The sequence below is a fragment of the Prionailurus bengalensis genome, chromosome B1, assembly GCF_016509475.1.
Source record: "Prionailurus bengalensis isolate Pbe53 chromosome B1, Fcat_Pben_1.1_paternal_pri, whole genome shotgun sequence".
Lineage (NCBI taxonomy): Eukaryota > Metazoa > Chordata > Mammalia > Carnivora > Felidae > Prionailurus > Prionailurus bengalensis.
The window spans coordinates 149,269,540-149,289,929 of NC_057344.1; the positions used below are offsets into that span (position 1 = coordinate 149,269,540).

General features: G+C 38.8%; 1 protein-coding gene across 1 annotated transcript in view; it reads right to left on the reverse strand.

Moving 5' to 3' along the window:
- Positions 1–4,260, reverse strand: part of AMTN (amelotin) — a 47,001-nt gene extending 42,741 nt beyond the window's left edge. Inside the window, exons 1-2 of the mRNA XM_043556498.1 lie at positions 4,182–4,260; positions 999–1,082 (exon numbers count right to left, since the gene is read on the reverse strand). Of these exons, the coding sequence (XP_043412433.1) occupies positions 999–1,082; positions 4,182–4,235 (138 nt within the window). The 5' untranslated portion in view covers positions 4,236–4,260. The remainder of the gene's footprint in view (positions 1–998; positions 1,083–4,181) is intronic.
- Between the last annotated feature and the right edge of the window lie 16,130 nt (positions 4,261–20,390).

Consider the following 20,390-nt stretch of genomic DNA (forward strand, 5'->3'; position numbering starts at 1 on the left):
GGTAAATGGAGGTGAAGCTTGACTCCTTCCATGGCCCTCAGAGGTGCCCTAGCAATGTGTTGAGTTTAAAAGTGTGTCAGTGCACCTGGGTGGCACAGTTGGTTGAGCACCCAACTCTTGATTCTCTGGATAAAGCCCTGTCTCAGGCTCTGTGCTGTAGAGGCTGCTTGGCATTCTCTCTCTCTCTGCCTCTTCTTGCTCTCGCACTCTCTTTCTCAAAATAAATAAATATTAAAAAATATGTAACTTGCTCTCATTTCTTATCTCATAGTAAATTATACACTTTAGTACTTAATTTCACATGGCTAATTTTGTCTTCTTTTGCTTAAACAGCATCCCCAAATTGTATAAGCTTCAGATTCCTTAGGGAGTGAGACGGGCTCCTGACTTGAGTGTTCTCTAATGTCCACAGACTAAAAAGAGAACTTTGGACTTTGTTGTTATAGTACTATTTCACAACATTTAGAGGTAGGTAAGGAGGGATCCTTTAGAGCAGAACCAGGGTTGGATTGAGAAGGTGGAAGCCAAGAGACAATGCAGTTTTCAAAAATATTTAAATATGTTTTAAAGAAACAGATTTTACAGTGATATAAGCTTATCAGTAACAACGGAACTTAAGAAAACTATAAGGAAATATGCAGTTATTTTTATAGATTACCTCTTAATCCCTGCTAGCCCTGGCAGATATCACATACGACTATGTCACAGTATTTCAAGGACATTGATGACCACCCTTTGTCAATAGGTGTAGCTATTGCTTTACAGAGTTTACTATTGGTTGCTAAACAATAAGACAAAAAAAAAAAAGAATGAAGATATTTTGCTTTTCTTGCTCAAAATTTTCAAAAAGTATATTAGTCCTTTTTGTTTTTTCTTCCCAAAAGGAAGCCTTTCTTTCTTGTTCGGGCATAAGACTATGTAAATCTTGATTTTAAATTCCCCAGTCTTAACATGTTTCCTTTGTTGGCTGAAAATGTTCTGCATTGTAGGACTCTTACCTGATTTAGCTGCTGTTGGTTTAGAAGAGTTGCCTGATCTAGAGCCAGTTTTGTTGGAAGTCCCAAAGCAGGGTTGAGCTGTGTCTGCAATTAACAAATATTAGATGAGGCGGGAATGTGTCTGAGATTTTGTATCCATTTATTTCCAGGATGTTACAAGTTGTCCCAAATGCACAAATGTCTCTGGAGAAGTTTTAGTTCCCTGGAAAGTTTGGTGTGTGACAGGGGATAGAATTGTAGAGTCCAAAAATGTGAGACCAGAGAGGTGTGGTGGGGAAGGGTCTACTGTGGGGTCGGGCACATAAGTTTCTTATGGTAGTTCCTAGGCTTCCTTTTCTGTAACTGCCTTCCTCCTTTTTTCAAGACATGAAATACATAGTCTGCACCTTAACTCTGTAACATTTGCTTTTTCCCAATGTGTGAAGGTAAGCTGCCATAACTTCTACTCTGTTTTCATGAAGCTTCCTGCTTCTGTCTTGTGCCTGACAAATCATTTCATGTAATGGAGATTCAATCTCCTTCCTGGCCTCCTAGTGTATTAAGAATAACCATCTTGCGGCACCTCGATGGCTCAGTAGGTTGGGCTTCCGGCTCTTGGTTTTGGCTCAGGCCATGATCTCATGGTTCAGGGGTTTGAGCTCCTCATCAGGCTTCATGCTGATAGTGGCGAACCTGCTTGGAATTCTCTCTGTCTCCCTCTCTCTGCCACTGTTCTGTTCTCTCTTTCTCTCAAAAATAAATAAACCATAAAAAAATAGCCAACGTGTAGGGGTGAAATGTCCTTGACATCCACATCATCTGGTTGTATGGTTTTGTTCTATAGACAAGGAAACTGAGGTCCACAGAAGCAAAGTTACCTGCCCAAGGTGATACGGTGAACGGCAGAGCCATCCACCAGGATCCCTGCAAGTTCTCTTAGTCCTTGAAGAAATAAATCCTTTTTCATCAGCTTCTCTGCATTCAGGTAGAAGCTCCCTGGCCAGGTTGACTCCAGTTTGCCTATGCTCCCCGCTGCATCCCAGAGGGCAGTGTGGTATGGCCCTCCAGCACTGCATCAGCCATTGGGTAACTTGGATATTATCTTGAAGCTTCTACTGACTGGTTTCACTCTGGACTTACCCCTCAGTTGTAAGAAGTAAGATTGTCCTTAGAGGTCCCCTTAAGCTGTAAGATTATGTAAGTGTGTTTTTCATCCCCTACAATCTATTGTCAGCATGGCAGCCAGAGTGGTTCTTTGAAAACAATAGTCTGGTTCTTTCACTTCTCTGCTCAAAGTCTGCATTGACTTCTATTTTCACTCAGAGTAAAAATCAGAGACCCTACAATGATCTGAAAGTCCTCATGCCCCGGGCCTCCAGTGTCTCTCTGAACTTTCCATCCCACCCCATTTCCTTTTGCTCACTCTGCTGCTGTCTTTGGGACAGATGTTTGCTGTCTTTGGGACAGATAAGGCTCATTCTTGTCCTAAAACCTCACCTCTACCTGTTCCTTCTCTCTGCAATGTTCTTACCCCAGACATTGGCTCACTCCCTCACCTGCTTCAAGTCAGTGCTTGAGTGCACTGTTTTATTGGTCAGGGTCACTTACCCTGGCCTTTCTCCTAAATATGCAACTTGTTCCATCACCAATGTGTACCCTATTCCCAAGCTTTGGATCTACTAAAAACAACCACTAAGCTGTTTGAAATGTCCACATTTAAAAATTGATTCATTTTTATGGCTTTATGATAATTTAATAAATTCATCTACAAATAATAAAAAATACTTTGTCTATGTGTCATGATTTTTCATTTGGTAAATATCACTACTATACCTTATAGTCATGTCAGTGTCACACCCCACATCCCCTGTACCACTCACACTGCTCTCACGTCATTGGCTGTTAGCAATCTGCATTAACCTGCATGCCACTCCTGAGTCAACCTTGCATGATAGCTGTGCTCCTGGAAAGTTTTATTTATCTTGAGTTTTTACAAGTATTATGGTAATTTAAATACTCCATAGACACCCTATCTAGAAAAACTTTTTGGTAAATTTGTTTAAAGTGAAAAATCCATGTTTTGTAAAAGAATTACTAATTTACCTTGTTTCAAATTATTTTTTTTTTGTGGACAGCTTCTTTAAAGAGGGATGTAGGTATATTTGGAGTGAAATAAGGAGATTGGTTGTATCCTCTACCCATAAATTCACCCTGTTCATCTTCTTCATAGAAGTAATCATAGTTATAATTTATAATTTAACATTTCTTTAAAAAATATTTAATATCTACAATCCTCATGAACACCGTGAAGGGTCATGTCTTCCCCTCTTCCCTCCACTATTGTGTCTTCAACAGCTAGCACAGGATTGGGTACATAGAGAGTTTTCACTAAGTATTTGTTGATGGTATAGATGATTATAGATGTGTCCAGTGAGTTCAACTATAAATGGGTTTTTTCATTTCTTCTATTTCACAGAAAATTCCTTCTAATTTTTTCTCAGTGTACATGCTCAAGCAGCTCAAATGGTCAAAGGGAAGTCCATCAAGAGATCCAAACCACCCACACGTATGTCTATAAAATATTGGAGGACAATTGAAGTATGTGTTAGAACACTGGTGCTCCTTCCTTTCAAAAACTTGTTAAATGTGAACGTATTTTTCAGTGAAATGTTCTAAGTAAAAAATGTTAGACACTTTGTAATATTCCCTTGGCTGTTGTGCAATTTGATAACCTTTTTAGAGTTTATATACTTGCATAATTTGGTAGCCTTTTCAGAGTTTATATAGTCTACATGCTTCGTGCTTCCAATTAAGAAAGTCAGAAAGTACAGTCTACCTCTTAAGTCATGAGAAAATAATTGATCGCCAAGAAAGTCTTAAATTATTTTTGGAAAGTAAAATAATTATCTACTTTGAGTAGGTATAATTTAAGCATTCCTCCCCCCTCCCCCCGGTTTCTACCCTATTGTTCTGCCAAAATAATTAAAGTTCTATGTTAGAGTGGATCCATTTTTAAAATCTAAGAATTTGAAATATGCACTAAACCGTATTAGTTTATCATTTTTCACTTTGGAAAATAAAAACAGAAAACGAAGGGAATGGGTTACAGGACAGAGCAGTTTTGATGGAATGCAGGAAGAAAGGTCTACAAGCAGAGGGTGCTGCTGAGGCTGGTTGGTAATAAAATAAACATATTGCACTTACTGGTAATGACTGAGTTGATCCTAGAAGATAAAGCAGTAGAATCATAGTCTTCATGTTTCAAAATGCTGCCTATAATAACAAAATGGTGTCACTCTTTCACTCTATTTTTTCCCCCTTTTCAGAGAAGATTTAAAAAAAAAAGTTCTATTTGAAATATCATCAGTTGATGTTACCTTTCTCTCCACTCAGGAAAATGTACAGGTGAAACAATATCCAAAGTCCAGTTGATCTCTCCAGTTTCTGTGTTGAATAATTTTACCCTTGGATGAGTTGTAAGTTTGTAGAAGGAATTTAAACTCAATTCCAGGAGGCTGGCAACTGAGACACCAATCAGGACTTAGCTGTCCGTGAAATCATTTGGTTTCTCTCATTTCCCAACACTTCATTAAGTGAGTTATTAGCTGCAGACATCATATTACCCAATGTCTACCATTTGAATAGAGGGTATTTCAGGAAGACATACCTTGTGCAATTAAAAAAAAAGTGCAGACAATAAAAAAAATTACAATCCTCTTTCACTTTCATCTCCCTCCCAAATGACTTTCCAGATGTATGTTTTGTCATGTTTGTAATGTTATGTGAACATATAAATCAAACATCAGAATGTACAGCTTTGTATACAGTTAGAAAGTGAGGCCTATTATATATTGCTTTGCAACTTTATTACTTAAATAATGGACGACTTCAGGTGTCAGTACATTTAGATTTATTTCATTTATTTAATGGTTATGTTATATTATGTAACATTTCTTTTTGATGGACATTTAATCTACTTCCATTGCATTTTGTAATTATAAAAGTGGTACAATGAATATCTTTATAAAACTTGTCTCACACATGTGGGAGTATTTCTGTAGGTTTTAATCTCAGAAGTGCTGAATTAAAATATATCTATGTTTTAAATGTTAATAGATATGGCCAAATTGTCATCCAGAAATGTTCAATTGCCTGCTTTATTTTAAATGAGGAGAAAGATACTGAAACTTAAGCAAAAACACAGGTGTCCACTGAGGTTTGTTTAACAAAAAAAGAAATAAATAAGTGCTCATCATAGGTTTTCAGGGTCCCAGGCTACACTGGGAGTTTTTTGAGATGTGCCACCTCTTTAACAATATTTTTATGGAAGTTGGTTGGGTGTATTCAACAACTTCCTTTTTTTTTAAAGTTTTTTTTTTAAGCTTATTCATTTTTGAGAGACAGAGAGACTGAGTGTGAACAGGGGAGGGACAGAGAGTGGGAGACACAGATTCCGAAGCAGGGTCCAGTCTCTGAGCTGTCAGCACAGAGCCTGATGTGGGGCTCAAACTCACGAGCAGTGAGATCATGTCCTGAGTCAAAGTTGGATGCTTAACTGACTGAGCCACCCAGGCGCCAGGTGCAAATCAGTGATGAATCTGTGTTTGCCAAGATTTCACATGGGAGGCCATCTTAGATTTGGTTTGTTTTAGGGTCCAAGTGTCAATGGAAAATTGTCTGAGGCAATGAGGCATTCCAAAGAAATTTTCTGTAGCTATTCAATTCATTACACAACTAATTTTTATTATTGTCAGATAGGGATAGGAATACTGTCTGGGAGGGAAGCACAAAGGTTAGCAGTTGTATGTATGGTAAGTGCAATAATAGGAACAATCACATGTATGAAGGACAGCAAGGTTAATTTTGTTGGGGAAAGAAAAGAAGAACAAGCTTAATAAGGAGGTGACTCTCAGCTCAGCTGGGTTTTGAAGGATAAAAAAAAATTCATTAAGAATGCAAGAAGAACAGCTAGGCAGACCAAGTGTCCAGATATGGAGGAATGATGTTATTGTTTCCTACCACTGGAACAAAATGGAGTGAGGGTAGCAGTGGAAGACAAGGTTGGATAGACGCCTAATTTTAATCTTCTGTAGCATTTTGTTTGCTTCTATTACTCATTTTGGCCCTTGGTTAGACATTATCTTATTGGGCTCCTTCATTACTTCCCAGTTATATGTTTCTCTTGAATTGGATGGAGAGTCTTAGGATCTTATCTTACATTTGTTTAGTGTCTTCTATGTTAATGACATTGCAAAGCACCAGATGCTCACCACATGTCAATGAATAAATGGTAGATGTATAGGTCTTTGGAACAAAGTTGAGGTGAAAGAAAACTTCAGGGAAGAGATGGGTTTTAAATGGATTTGAAGAATAAATATAATTGGTGAGACAGAGAATAGTCTGGAAAGGGGGTGAGATTGAGAGGAGCAATGGAATATAAGTGCTGACAGATGTGAAAGGGAGGCAACTTTATTTATGTTCTCACAGGCTTTCATAGATACAGTCAACTCATTCCGTTTTCCAGTCAACTCATTCTCCCAACTCATAATTCAGCCTGTATTTTCTCTGTGTTTTGCTAGCATCATTTCAGAAATAAAAGTGAATGCAAGGGACAAAAATCCCTGCCCTCATGTAGCTTACATTTTGGCGGGGGGAAACATTAAATATTCAAGCACCCTTATTGTATGGGAGGGAGCCCACAACATTAGGGAAGCTACTTTCCCTGGACACTATTTTCTTTTCTTTTTTCATTTTTTTAAATGTTTATTTTTGAGAGAGAGAGAGAGAGAGAGAGAGAGAGAGAGAGAGAGAGAGAGAATGTGAGCAGGGGAGGGGCAGAGAGAAGGAGACACAGAATCTGAATTAAGCAGGCTCCAGGCTTCCAGCTGTCAGCATAGAGCCTGACATGGGGCTCAAACCCACCAACTGTGAGATCATGACCTTAGCTGAAGCCAGGCACTTAACTGACTGAGCCACCCAGGCACCCCTTCCTGGGCACTATTTTCAATGAATGTGTTGGAAGTGAGACTTCCTTATTATTATTATTATTATTATTATTATTATTATTTTTCTTTTTGGTGAAGGCAGAGTTGAATTCTATGGCCCTGTTGTTTTCTGGGCTTAAGTGAGGAGGCTAGTGCTTTACCCCTGGCCTAGAGTATAGTGCTAGCAAACAGCTTGTTGGAACTGAATCACTGTGACTGTCTGGACATTGGGTGATTCAGGGGACTGACAGTGCATCCAATGTCTCCTGCAGACCTGCCTCCAACCCCAAGTGGGAATGAGACACGCCTTAGCTCGAAAACTGAGCAGTGAGATTTGACCAAAATAAACAAGGGAAACTCAGAAGGCTGAGTAATTTTCTTAGACAAGAAATTTTAAGTCTGAAAGCAGATAACTTACAATAATATAATTATGGATTTAAGTGGCAAGAAATATGTACTATAAAAGGAAATAAATTTCTAAACCATTATAAAACTGAGAGACATCAGCAAAAACAGTGAGGTAATTTATTTTTCTGAAATGACTTAGGCTATCAGGATTCATTAAACTAAAGATGACACCTTTTAGGCATGTAGGTCTAGACATTTCTTGATCTTTCTAATTGGTTTTACTTTTGTGTCTTTGAGTTATGCACCTCTTTGAGAATCTGATAGAATCTATACACCATCTTCTAAGAAAAAGGGCACATTTTCTCATGAATACTATGCGTATCAGAAAGCTTTAGAGGTTTTGTGGGTCTCCTGATAGCTCAGGTTCAGAGTGTCTGCTTTAGAGGAATCTTTCTGGACACCTCTAATAATTATGTGATCCTTGAGCTTTCTGGGCTTTCTCAAGTCAAGTAATCCAGTGGATGTGGGGAGATCTGGAATTACCCACACCCAAGGTTCTCTTTGTGAATCCTGGTCTAAGAAGACCCTGTTTGTCAATGAAAGGATAAGGCAAATTGGAAACCTTCTCTCTCTCCTCCCACCACTTGATAATTCAACCACAGTGTTAAGAGAATTTGAGACACATGATGGCTATTAACTATATCAATAGCTTGACTGAATAAATCAAATAAATGAATAATTGGAAACTGCAGTTACTATTCCATGATGCAAGGTAATTCCAATGGCACCTATTAAACATAAACCTAAATTAAAAAAAAAAAAAAACCTAAATTGAGCTGGGCCAGGCATTGTACTTGATGTTAGGACACGAGAGTAAGTAAGACAGAATCTCTGCTTGAATTCTTGTGGGAAATACTGCAAGTATTTGCTCATGGTCTAACATGCAGGTAAAATGGAAGTGTGTAGTAGGGGTCAGAAGACAGCCTTAGAACATTTTCGTCTTATTTCTCTACCTTTGCTCTTGGTATTCCCTCTGCCTGGGGTCTCACTTTTCATCTCTGCTCTCAATGTTCTCTTCATCCTTAAAGATCCTTCTTTATGCTACAATCTCCATTACGTTTTTCTTTTTTCCCCCCTAATTTGGAGTCAGCCTTTCCCTTTCCTAACAACTTTTGGGAATTTGTAGCTTTCTTATTTATTTTATTCTACTTTGGCTGATGCTATTGCTGTTTATGCTTATGTTTTGAGATATTAGATTTCAAGGAAGATCCTGTGTCTTGCTTACTGTAGCATGCACCAAAGTATCTTACACGTGGTAGAATAATTAATATGACTTGAATTGAATTAACACTTGCTTGACTTTGTAAATTTACAAAACTCTTTGAAACTCTTGACCAGTTTGTACTATCCCAGTGGAATGTAGGACATATACTTGGAAATTTGCAGCAGAACCACTTTTTTATGGAGTATTTTGGTGAATGTCAAAACAGCCACTAGATTAAATATACCTAAAATTCTACTAAATAGAATATAACGATACAAGTTTTTACAAATCTTTTGAAGTTCTGTTTGGATTAGGCATCAGAAAATATGTCCAGACTTCTTGGCAGAGTGGATTGTCCCTTGTCAGAGGTAATATAGTATATAATGTCATTAGAAATGTTGGATATGTTATATAAATGTCTGTATACTATAAGGTTGAACTCAATAGATTGTGTTAACATTGTACTCTGTTTACGTAGAAAAATTTCTTTCTTTTTTTTTTTAATGTTTATTTTTGACAGAGAGAGACACACACAGAATGCACATGGGGGAGGGGCAGAGAGAGAGAGAGGGAGACACTGAATCCAAAACAGGTTCCAGGCTCTGAGCTGTCAGCACAGAGCCCAATGTGGGGCTCGAACTTGTGATCTGCGAGATCGTGACCTGAGCCAAAGTTGGACGTTTAACCAACTGAGCCACCCAGGCACCCTGAAAAATTTCAACTCAACATTAAAAGTACACACTTGCGAATTAAAAAAAAAGCTAGCATGATTATAGATGATTTTCTAAAATGGAAAAGAATGTTCTGCAAATGGCAACAAATGAGAATGCTGAGGGGAGGCATAAGAGATGCAGTACTAGTGTAATGGATGAATTCATAATTTCTGTGTTTGGATTATGGCCAAATGGCTTAGATAAGGTTCTGGGATGGTGTTGAGAATTTATATAGTTTCAGAGTCTGTACAATACTGCCAGTGGGGTAGTTACTTTCAGTTTTGTGGAAGTAATCAGGAAAATACATAGTTTCAAAGTCAGATGGAAAGTTAGTATATGATTCTATGGTGCCAAATGGAGACTCCAAAGTTAGATTCAGAGTCAGTATAAGATGGGGTGCCATCATAGGGAGATGTTTTTGTTTCCAAGTAATTGTTGTAGGTTTCAACTTCTGGGCTATTGTAGGTTGGGGTGGTTTGCTTTATGGTTATAGCAGATGTTAGTGTGGAAATTATAGTTTGAGCTGAGTTGCACATGTGGTGGTGATAGTGGAAGTTGCTCCAGAAGTAGTAATAGCAGGGGCAATGAAAGTTATAGTAGTGGTTTTTGTTTGAGGGTGAGAGCTTGAAAATGAAAATATTAGATCTGGATGTGGGGTTGGATAGAGGATCACAGAAGGGAAAATTTCGTTTTGATAAGGTGGAGTTTGTCCAAGTCTCTTGTTGATTTGTGGATTTGGACAGAGTTTGGTGAGATCAGATATTTCTTAAGATGGCCTTCGATAAGATTAAGATTTATGAGGGTTTTTTTGGTGCAGATAATAAATTTTCGAAAATATTTTGATAGATGAGATTTTGATTGACTACAAGGCTTTGTAAGAGTTTTTGTAGAACAAGCAACTGACTAAATAGCTGGTAGAAGAAAAACTTTGGACAACACAATTCTCTGCTTAATAGCTGTTTTGGGTGACAATATGGAAAGACTACACCTGATGAAGCAACTGCTTTTGGATGCATTTTAGATGGGTGGCTCTTTGCTTATTAATTATTTGTCAGTGGATTTGTGTACATACAGGTCTTAACAGCTGTTTTTGGATCAGCTATGGATGAGGAAATGTTCTTCTGATAAGTTAGTTTTAGATGAATTTTGTTAGAATCTGTTTTTTTTCAATTAAAAAAAATTTTTAATGTTTATTTATTTTTGAGAGAGAGGGGTGGGCAGGGGCAGAGAGAGAGAGAGAGGGAGACACACAGAATACGAAGCAGGTTCCAGGCTCTGAGCTGTCAGCACAGAACCTGATGCAGAGCTCGAATTTACAAGCTGTGAGATCATGACCTGAGCTGAAGTTGGACACTCAACTGACTGAGCCACACAGGTGCCCCTAAGAGGCAGCTGTTTCTGGATGAGTTTTTGATGGTATAGCTCTTTGTATATTAACGTGTTTCAAATAAGTTTGTTTGAAGTGGCTCCTTGCTGAATAACTTCCTTGGACAAGAGAATTCTTTGTAGGTCAGCCTTTCTTTTATGAATTTATGTTGAGTCAGGTCTGGGGTAAGGAGCTGCCTTTGGACGAGCTTTGGACAGGAAACTCTTTTCTGGGAAGTTGATTTCAGATGAGTTTGTGTAGAACTAGGTCTTGAATGAATAGCCATTTGGGGATGACTTTTGGCTGGGATGGTTCTCTGTATCCAAATTTGTATAGAGCCAAGTCTTGGCTGACCAACTATTTCTGAATGAGTTTAGGATGGAGCTATTTTCTTCTCATCAGCTATTTGGGAAAAATGAATTTGATCAGACTTGCATTGAGATGAAGTTGGACTGAATGCAGGTGAATCAGATTATGCTCTTTGGTTCTACCTTTCCTTTGCTATTGTCATGGGATTGATCAGAGAGAAGGGTAAGCCTAAAAAACTATCACTAAATTTTAGGGAAAAAAAAGTATGCAAATGATGGCAATGTTTTTTTATTTGACCTTTATTTTACTGGGAGGTCTAAGCTAGCTCTCATGTATGTATATAATTTAGTTCTATGACTTTTTCTCTTTAAAAATATTTTTTTTCTTTATTTTTCCCCCTTCTATTTATTTATTTATTATTTATTTATTTATTTATTTTAATTTATATTCAAGTTAGTTAGCATATACTGCAACAATGATTTCAGGACTAGATTCCTTAATGCCCCTTACCAATTTAGTCCATCTCTCCTCCTACCACCCCTCCAGTAACCCTCAGTTTGTTCTCCATATTTATGAGTCTCTTCTGTTTTGTTCCCTTCCCTGTTTTTATATTATTTTTGCTTCCCTTCCCTTATGTTCATCTGTTTTGTCTCTTAAAGACCTCATATGAGTGAAGTCATATGATTTTTGTCTTTCTCTGACTGACTAATTTTGCTTAGCATAATACCCTCTAGTTCCATCTACATAGTTGCAAATGGCAAGATTTCATTCTTTTTGATTGCCATGTAATACTCCATTGTATATATATACCACCTCTTCTTTATCCATTCATCCATTGATGGACATTTGGGCTCTTTCCATACTTTGGCTATTGTTGATAGTGCTACTATAAACATGGGGGTGCATGTGTCCCTTTGAAACAGCACACCTGTATCCCTTGGATAAGTGCCTACTAGTGCAATTGCTGGGTCGTAGGGTAGTTCTATTTTTAGTTTTTTGAGGAACCTCCATACTGTTTTCCAGAGTGGCTGCACCAGCTTGCATTCCCACCAGCAGTGCAAAAGAGATCCTCTCTCTCCGCATCCTTGCCAACATCTGTTGTTGCCTGAGTTGTTTATGTTAGCCATTCTGACAGTTGTGAGGTGATATCTCATTGTGGTTTTGATTTGTATTTCCCTGATGATGAGTGATGTTGAGCATTTTTTGATGTGTCTGTTGGCCATCGGGATGTCTTCTTTGGAGAAGTGTCTATTCATGTCTTTTGGCCATTTCTTCACTGGATTTTTTTTTTGGGGGTGTTGAGTTTAATAAGTTCTTTACAGATTTTGGATGATAACCTTTATCTGATATGTCATTTGCAAATATCTTCTTCTCAGCCTTTTAGTTTGCTGATTGTTTCCTTCACTGTGCAGAAGCTTTTTATTTTGATGAGGTCCAAATAATTCATTTTTGCTTTTGTTTCCCTTGCCTCTGGAGACGTGTTGAGTAAGAAGTTGCTGCAGCCAAGGTCAAAGAGTTTTTTGCCTGCTTTCCCCTCAGGATTTTGATGGCTTCCTGTCTTACATTGAGGTCTTTCATCCACTTTGAGTTTGTTTTTGTGTATGGTGTAAGAAAGTGGTCCAGGTTCATTGTTCTGTATGTCGCTGTCCAGTTTTCCCAGCACCACTTGCTAAAGAGTCTGTCTTTATGGCCACATGTTTGTGGGTCCATTTCTGGGTTCTCTATTCCGTTCCATTGATCTGAGTGTCTGCGTTTGTGCTCATACCATACTGTCTTGATGATTACAGCTTTGTAATATAGCTTGAAGTCTGGGATTGTGATGCCTCCTGCTTTGGTTTTCTTTTTCAAGATTGCTTTGGCTATTTGGGGTCTTTTCTGGTTCCATACAAATTTTAAGATTATTTGTTCTAGCTCTGTGAAGAATGCTGGTGTTATTTTGATAGGGATTGCATTGAATATGTAGATTGTTTTGGGTAGTATTGACATTGTAACAATATTTGTTCTTCCTATCCACGAGCGTGGAATCTTTTTCCATTTCTTTGTGTCTTCTTCAGTTTCTTTCATCAGCTTTCTATAGTTTTCAGTGTATAGATTTTTCACCTCTTTGGTTAGATTTATTCCTAGGTATTTTATGGTTTTTTTTGTGCAACTGTAAATGGGATTGCTTCCTTGATTTCTCTTTCTGTTGCTTCATTGTTGGTGTATAGGAATGCAACCGATTTCTGTGCATTGATTTTATATCCTACGACTTTGCTGAATTCATGGATCAGTTCTAGCAGTTTTTTTGTTGAATCTTTTGGGTTTTCCATAGAGTATCATGTCATCTGCAAAGAGTGAAAGTTTGACCTCCTCCTGGCCAATTTGGATGCCTTTTATTTCTTTGTGTTGTCTGATTGCAGAGGATAAGACGTCCAATATTATGTTGAATAACAGTGGTGAGAGTGGACATCCCTGTCTTGTTCCTGGCCTTAGGGGGAAAGCTTTCAGTTTTTCCCCATTGAGGACGATATTAGCGTTGGGTCGTTCATATATGGCTTTTAAGATCTTGAGGTATGATCCTTCTATCACTACTTTCTTGAGGGTTTTTATCAAGAAAGGATGCTGTATTTCGTCAAATGCTTTCTCTGCATCTATTGAGAGAATCATATGGCTCTTGTCCTTTCTTTAATTGATGTGATGAATCATGTTAATTGTTTTTCAGATATTGAACCAGCCCCTGTATCCCAGGTATAAATCCCACTCTGTTGTGGTGACTAATTTTTTTCATGTATTGTTGGAGTGGGTTGGCTAATATCTTGTTGAGGATTTTTGCATCCATGTTCATCAGGGAAATTGGTTTATTGTTCTCCTTTTTGGTGGGGTCTCTGTCTGGTTTTGGAATCAAGGTAATGCTGGCTTCATAGAATGAGTTTGGAAGTTTTCCTACCATTTCTATTTTTTGGAACAGTTTCAAGAGAATAGGTGTTAACTCTTCCTTAAATGTTTGGTAGAATTCCCCTGGAAAGCCATCTGGTCCTGGGCTCTTGTTTTTTTGGCAGATTTTTGATTACTAATTTGGTTTCCTTACTGGTTATGGGTGTTCAAATTTTCTATTTCTTCCTGTTTCAGTTTTGGTAGTTTATATGTTTCTAGGAATTTGTCCATTTCTTCCAGATTGCCCATTTTATTGGCATATGATTGCTCATAATATTCTCTTACTATTGTTTTTATTTCTGTTGTGTTGGTTGTGATTTCTCCTCTTTCCTTCTTGATTTTACTTATTTGGGTCCTTTCCTTTTCCTTTTTGATTCAACTGGCTAGTGGTGTATCAATTTTGTTAATTCTTTCAAGGAACCAGCTTCTGGTTTCATTGATCTGTTCTGTTTGTTTTTCCATTTCAATAGCATTAATTTCTGCTCTAATCTTTATTGTTTCCTGTCTTCTGCTGATTTTGGGTTTTATTTGCTGCTCTTTTTCCAGCTCCTTAAGGCATAAGGTTAGGTTGTGTATCTGAGATCTTTCTTGCTTTTTTAGGAAGGCCTGGATTGCTACATAATTTCCACTTGTGACCGCCTTTGCTGCGTCCCAGAAGTTTTGGGTTGTGGTGCTATCACTTTCACTGACTTCCATATACTTTTTAATTTCTTCTTTAACTGCTTGGTTAGCCCATTCATTCTTTTTTTTTTTTAATTTTTTTAGTCTTTGTCTTCGTTATCCTCAGTTTCCTGATCTTTATTTATTTATTTTTTCAATATATGAAGTTTATTGTCAAATTGGTTTCCATACAACACCCAGTGCTCATCCAAAACGTGCCCTCCTCAATACCCATCACCCAACCTCCCCTCCCTCCCACCCCCCATCAACCCTCAGTTTGTTCTCAGTTTTTAAGAGTCTCTTATGCTTTGGCTCTCTCCCACTCTAACATCTTTTTTTTTTTTTCCTTCCCCTCCCCCATGGGTTTCTGTGAAGTTTCTCAGGATCCACATAAGAGTGAAACCATATGGTATCTGTCTTTCTCTGTATGGCTTATTTCACTTAGCATCGCACTCTCCAGTTCCATCCACGTTGCTACAAAGGGCCATATTTCATTCTTTCTCATTGCCACGTAGTACTCCATTGTGTATATAAACCACAATTTTTTTTTTATCCATTCATCAGTTGATGGACATTTAGGCTCTTTTCTTAATTTGGCTATTGTTGAGAGTGCTGCTATAAACATTGGGGTACAAGTGCCCCTATGCATCAGTACTCCTGTATCCCTTGGGTAAATTCCTAGCAGTGCTATTGCTGGGTCATAGGGTAGGTCTATTTTTAATTTTTTGAGGAACCTCCACACTGTTTTCCAGAGTGGCTGCACCAGTTTGCATTCCCACCAACAGTGCAAGAGGGTTCCCGTTTCTCCACATCCTCTCCAGCATCTATAGTCTCCTGATTTGTTCATTTTGGCCACTCTGACTGGCGTGAGGTGATACCTGAGTGTGGTTTTGATTTGTATTTTTCTGATGAGGAGCAACGTTGAGCATCTTTTCATGTGCCTGTTGGCCATCCGGATGTCTTATTTAGGGAAGTGTCTATTCATATTTTCTGCCTATTTTTTCACTGGGTTATTTGTTTTTCGGGTGTGGAGTTTGGTGAGTTCTTTATAGATTTTGGATACTAGCCCTTTGTCTGATATGTCATTTGCAAATATCTTTTCCCATTCCGTTGGTTGCCTTTTAGTTTTGTTGGTTGTTTCCTTTGCTGTGCAGAAGCTTTTTATCTTCATAAGGTCCCAGTAATTCACTTTTGCTTTTAATTCCCTTGCCTTTGGGGATGTGTCAAGTAAGAGATTGCTACGGCTGAGGTCAGAGAGGTCTTTTCCTACTTTCTCCTCTAGGGTTTTGATGGTTTCCTGTCTCACATTCAGGTCCTTTATCCATTTTGAGTTTATTTTTGTGAATGGTGTGAGAAAGTGGTCTAGTTTCAACCTTCTGCATGTTGCTGTCCAGTTCTCCCAGCACCATTTGTTAAAGAGGCTGTCTTTTTTCCATTGGATGTTCTTTCCTGCTTTGTCAAAGATTAGTTGGCCATACATTTGTGGGTCTAGTTCTGGGGTTTCTATTGTATTCCATCGGTCTATGTGTCTGTTTTGTGCCAATACCATGCTGTCTTGATGATGACAGCTTCGTAGTAGAGGCTAAAGTCTGGGATTGTGATGCCTCCTGCTTTGGTCTTCTTCTTCAAAATTCCTTTGGCTATTCGGGGCCTTTTGTGGTTCCATATGAATTTTAGGATTGCTTGTTCTAGTTTCGAGAAGAATGCTGGTGCAAATTTGTTTGGCATTACATTGAATGTGTAGATAGCTTTGGGTAGTATTGACATTTTAACAATATTTATTCTTCCAATCCATGAGCATGGAATGTTTTTCCATTTCTTTATATCTTCTTCAATTTCCTACATAAGCTTTGTATAGTTTTCAGCATACAGATGTTTTACATCTTTGGTTATATTTATTCCTAGGTATTTTATGCTTCTTGGTGCAATTGTGAATGGGATCAGTGTCTTTATTTGTCTTTCTGTTGCTTCATTGTTAGTGTATAAGAATGCAACTGATTTCTGTACATTGATTTTGTATCCTTCAACTTTGCTGAATTCATGTATCAGTTCTAGCAGACTTTTGGTGGAGTCTATCGGATTTTCCATGTATAGTCATGTCATCTGCAAAAAGGGAAAGCTTAACTTCATCTTTGCTAATTTTGATGCCTTTGATTTCCTTTTGTTGTCTGATTGCTAAAGCTAGAACTTCCAACACTATGTTAAACAGCAGCGGTGAGAGTGGACATCCCTGTCATGTTCCTGATCTCAGGGAAAAAGCTCTCAGTTTTTCCCCATTGAGGATGATGTTAGCTGTGGGCTTTTCATAAATGGCTTTTATGATCTTTAAGTATGTTCCTTCTATCCCGACTTTCTCGAGGGTTTTTATTAAGAAATGGTGAATTTTGTCCAATGCCTTTTCTGCATTGATTGACAGGATCATATGGTTCTTATCTTTTCTTTTATTAATGTGATGTATCACATTGATTGATTTGCGAATATTGAACCAGCCCTGCATCCCAGGAATGAATCCCACTTGATCATGGTGAATAATTCTTTTTATATGCCGTTGAATTCGATTTGCTAGTATCTTATTGAGAATTTTTGCATCCATATTCATCAGGGATATTGGCCTGTAGTTCTCTTTTTTTACTGGGTCTCTGTCTGGTTTAGGAATCAAAGTAATACTGGCTTCATAGAATGAGTCTGGAAGTTTTCCTTCCCTTTCTATTTTTTGGACAAGCTTGAGAAGGATAGGTATTATCTCTGCTTTAAACATCTGGTAGAACTCCCTTGGAAGCAATCTGGTCCTAGACTCTTATTTGTTGGGAGATTTTTGATGACTGATTCAATTTCTTCCCTGGTTATGGGTCTGTTCAAGCTTTCTATTTCCTCCTGATTGAGTTTTGGAAGCGTGTGGGTGTTCAGGAATTTGTCCATTTCTTCCAGGTTGTCCAATTTGTTGGCATATAATTTTTCATAGTATTCCCTAATTGCTTGTATCTCTGAGGGATTGGTTGTAATAATTCCATTTTCATTCATGATTTTATCTATTTGGGTCATCTCCCTTTTCTTTTTGAGAAGCCTGGCTAGAGGTTTGTCAATTTTGTTTATTTTTTCAAAAAACCAACTCTTGGTTTTTTTGATCTGCTCTACAGTTTTTTTAGATTATATATTATTTATTTCTGCTCTGATCTTTATTATTTCTCTTCTTCTGCTGGGTTTGGGGTGTCTTTGCTGTTCTGCTTCTATTTCCTTTAGGTGTGCTGTTAGATTTTGTATTTGGGATTTTTCTTGTTTGTTGAGATAGGCCTGGATTGCAATGTATTTTCCTCTCAGGACTGCCTTTGCTGCATCCCAAAGCATTTGGATTGTATTTTTATTTTCATTTGTTTCCATGTATTTTTTAATTTCTTCTCTAATTGCCTGGTTGACCCATTCATTCTTTAGTAGGTTGGTCTTTAACCTCAATGCTTTTGGAAGTTTTCCAGAGTTTTTCCTGTGGTTGATTTCAAGCTTCATAGCATTGTGGTCTGAAAGTATGCATGGTATGATTTCAATTCTTGTATACTTATGAAGGGCTGTTTTGTGACCCAGTGTGATCTATCTTGGAGAATGTTCCATGTGCACTTGAGAAGAAAGTATATTCTGTTGCTTTGGGATGCAGAGTTCTAAATATATCTGTCAAGTCCATCTGATCCAACGTGTCATTCAGGGCCCTTGTTTCTTTATTGACCATGTGTCTAGATGATCTACCCATTTCTATAAGTGGAGTGTTAAAGTCCCCTGCAATTACCACATTCTTATCAATAAGGTTGCTTATGTTTGTGAGTAATTGTTTTATATATTTGGGGGCTCCTGTATTCGGTGCATAGACATTTATAATTGTTAGCTCTTCCTGATGGATAGACTCTGTAATTATTATATAATGTCCTTCTTCATCTCTTGTTACAGCCTTTAATTTAAAGTCTGGTTTGTCTGATATAAGTATGGCTACTCCAGCTTTCTTTTGACTTCCAGTGGGATTATCAATAGTTCTCCATCCCCCCACTCTCTATCTGAAGGTGTCCTCAGGTCTAAAATGAGTGTCTTGTAGACAGCAAATAGATGGGTCTTGGTTTTTATCCATTCTGATACCCTATGTCTTTGGGTTGGCACATTTAGTCCATTTACATTCAGTGTTATTATAGAAAGATATGGGTTTAGAGTCATTGTGATGTCCGTAGGTTTCATGCTTGTAGCGATGTCTCTGGTACTTTGTCTCACAGGATCCCCCTTAGGATTTCTTGGAGGGCTGGTTTAGTGGTGACGAATTCCTTCAGTTTTTGTTTGTTTGGGAAGACCTTTATCTCTCCTTCTATTCTAAATGACAGACTTGCTGGATAAAGGATTCTTGGCTGCATATTTTTTCTGTTCATCACATTGAAGATCTCCTGCCATTCCTTTCTGGCCTGCCAAGTTTCAGTAGAGAGATCGGTCATGAGTCTTATAGGTCTCCCTTTATATGCTAGAGCATGTTTATCTCTAGCTGCTTTCCGAATTTTCTCTTTATCCTTGTATTTTGCCAGTTTCACTATGATATGTTGTGCAGAAGATCGATCCAAGTTACGTCTGAAGGGAGTTCTCTGTGCCTCTTGGATTTCAATGCCTTTTTCCTTCCCCAGATCCGGGAAGTTCTCAGCTATTATTTCTTCAAGTACCCCTTCAGCACCTTTCCCTCTCTGTTCCTCCTCTGGAATACCAATTATGCGTATATTATTTCTCCTTAGTGCATCACTTAGTTCTCTAATTTTCCCCTTATACTCCTGGATTTTTTTAACTCTCTTTTTCTCAGCTTCTTCTTTTTGCATAATTTTATCTTCTAGTTCACCGATTCTCTCCTCTGCCTTTTCAGTCTGAGCCGTAGTTGTCTCCATTTTATTTTGCGACTCGTTGATAGCATTTTTTAGCTCCTCCTGGCTGTTCCTTAGTCCCTTGATCTCTGGCAAGAGATTCTCTGCTCTCCTTTATAGTGTTTTCAAGCCCAGTGATTAATTTTATGACTATTATTCTAAATTCACTTTCTGTTATATTGTTTAAATCCTTTTTGATCAGTTTGTTAGCTCTTGTTTTTTCCTGGACGTTTTTCTGAGGGGAATTCTTCCGTTTGGTCATTTTGGATAGTCCCTGGAGTGGTGCGTGACTGCGGGGCACTTCCCCTGTGCTGTCTTGAATAACTTGAGTTGGTGGGCTGGGCCATAGTCAGACCTGACGTCTGCCCCCAACCCACCGCTGGGGCCACAGTCAGACTGGTGTGTGCCTTCTCTTCCCCTCTCCTAGGGGCGGGATTCACTGTGGGGTGGTGTGGCCAGTCTGGTCTACTTGCACACTGCCAGGCTTGTGGTGCTGGGGATCTGGCATATTAGCTGGGGTGGGTAGGCAAGATGCACAGGGGCGGGCTCAGCTCACTTTTCCTTTGGAGATCTGCTTCAGGAGGGGCCCTGTGGCAGCGGGAGGGAGTCAGACCCGCTGGAAGGATGGATCCGCAGAAGCACAGCTTTGGGTGTTTGCACGGTACAAGCAAGTTCCCTGGCAGGAACTGGTTCCCTTTGGGATTTTGGCTGGGGGATGGGCGAGGGAGATGGCGCTGACCAGTGCCTTTGTTCCCCGCCAAGCTGAGCTCTGTCGTTCGGGGCTCAACAACTCTTCCTCCTGTTGTCCTCCAGCCCTCCCGTTCTCTGAGCAGAGCTGTTAGCTTATAACCTTCCAGATGTCAAGTCCTGCTTGCTGTCGGAAAACACTCTGTCTGGTCCCTCCGCTTTTGCAAGCCAGACTCGGGGGCTCTGCTTGGCCGGCGGGCTGCCCCTCTGCCCCGGCTCCTTCCCGCCAGTCTGTGGA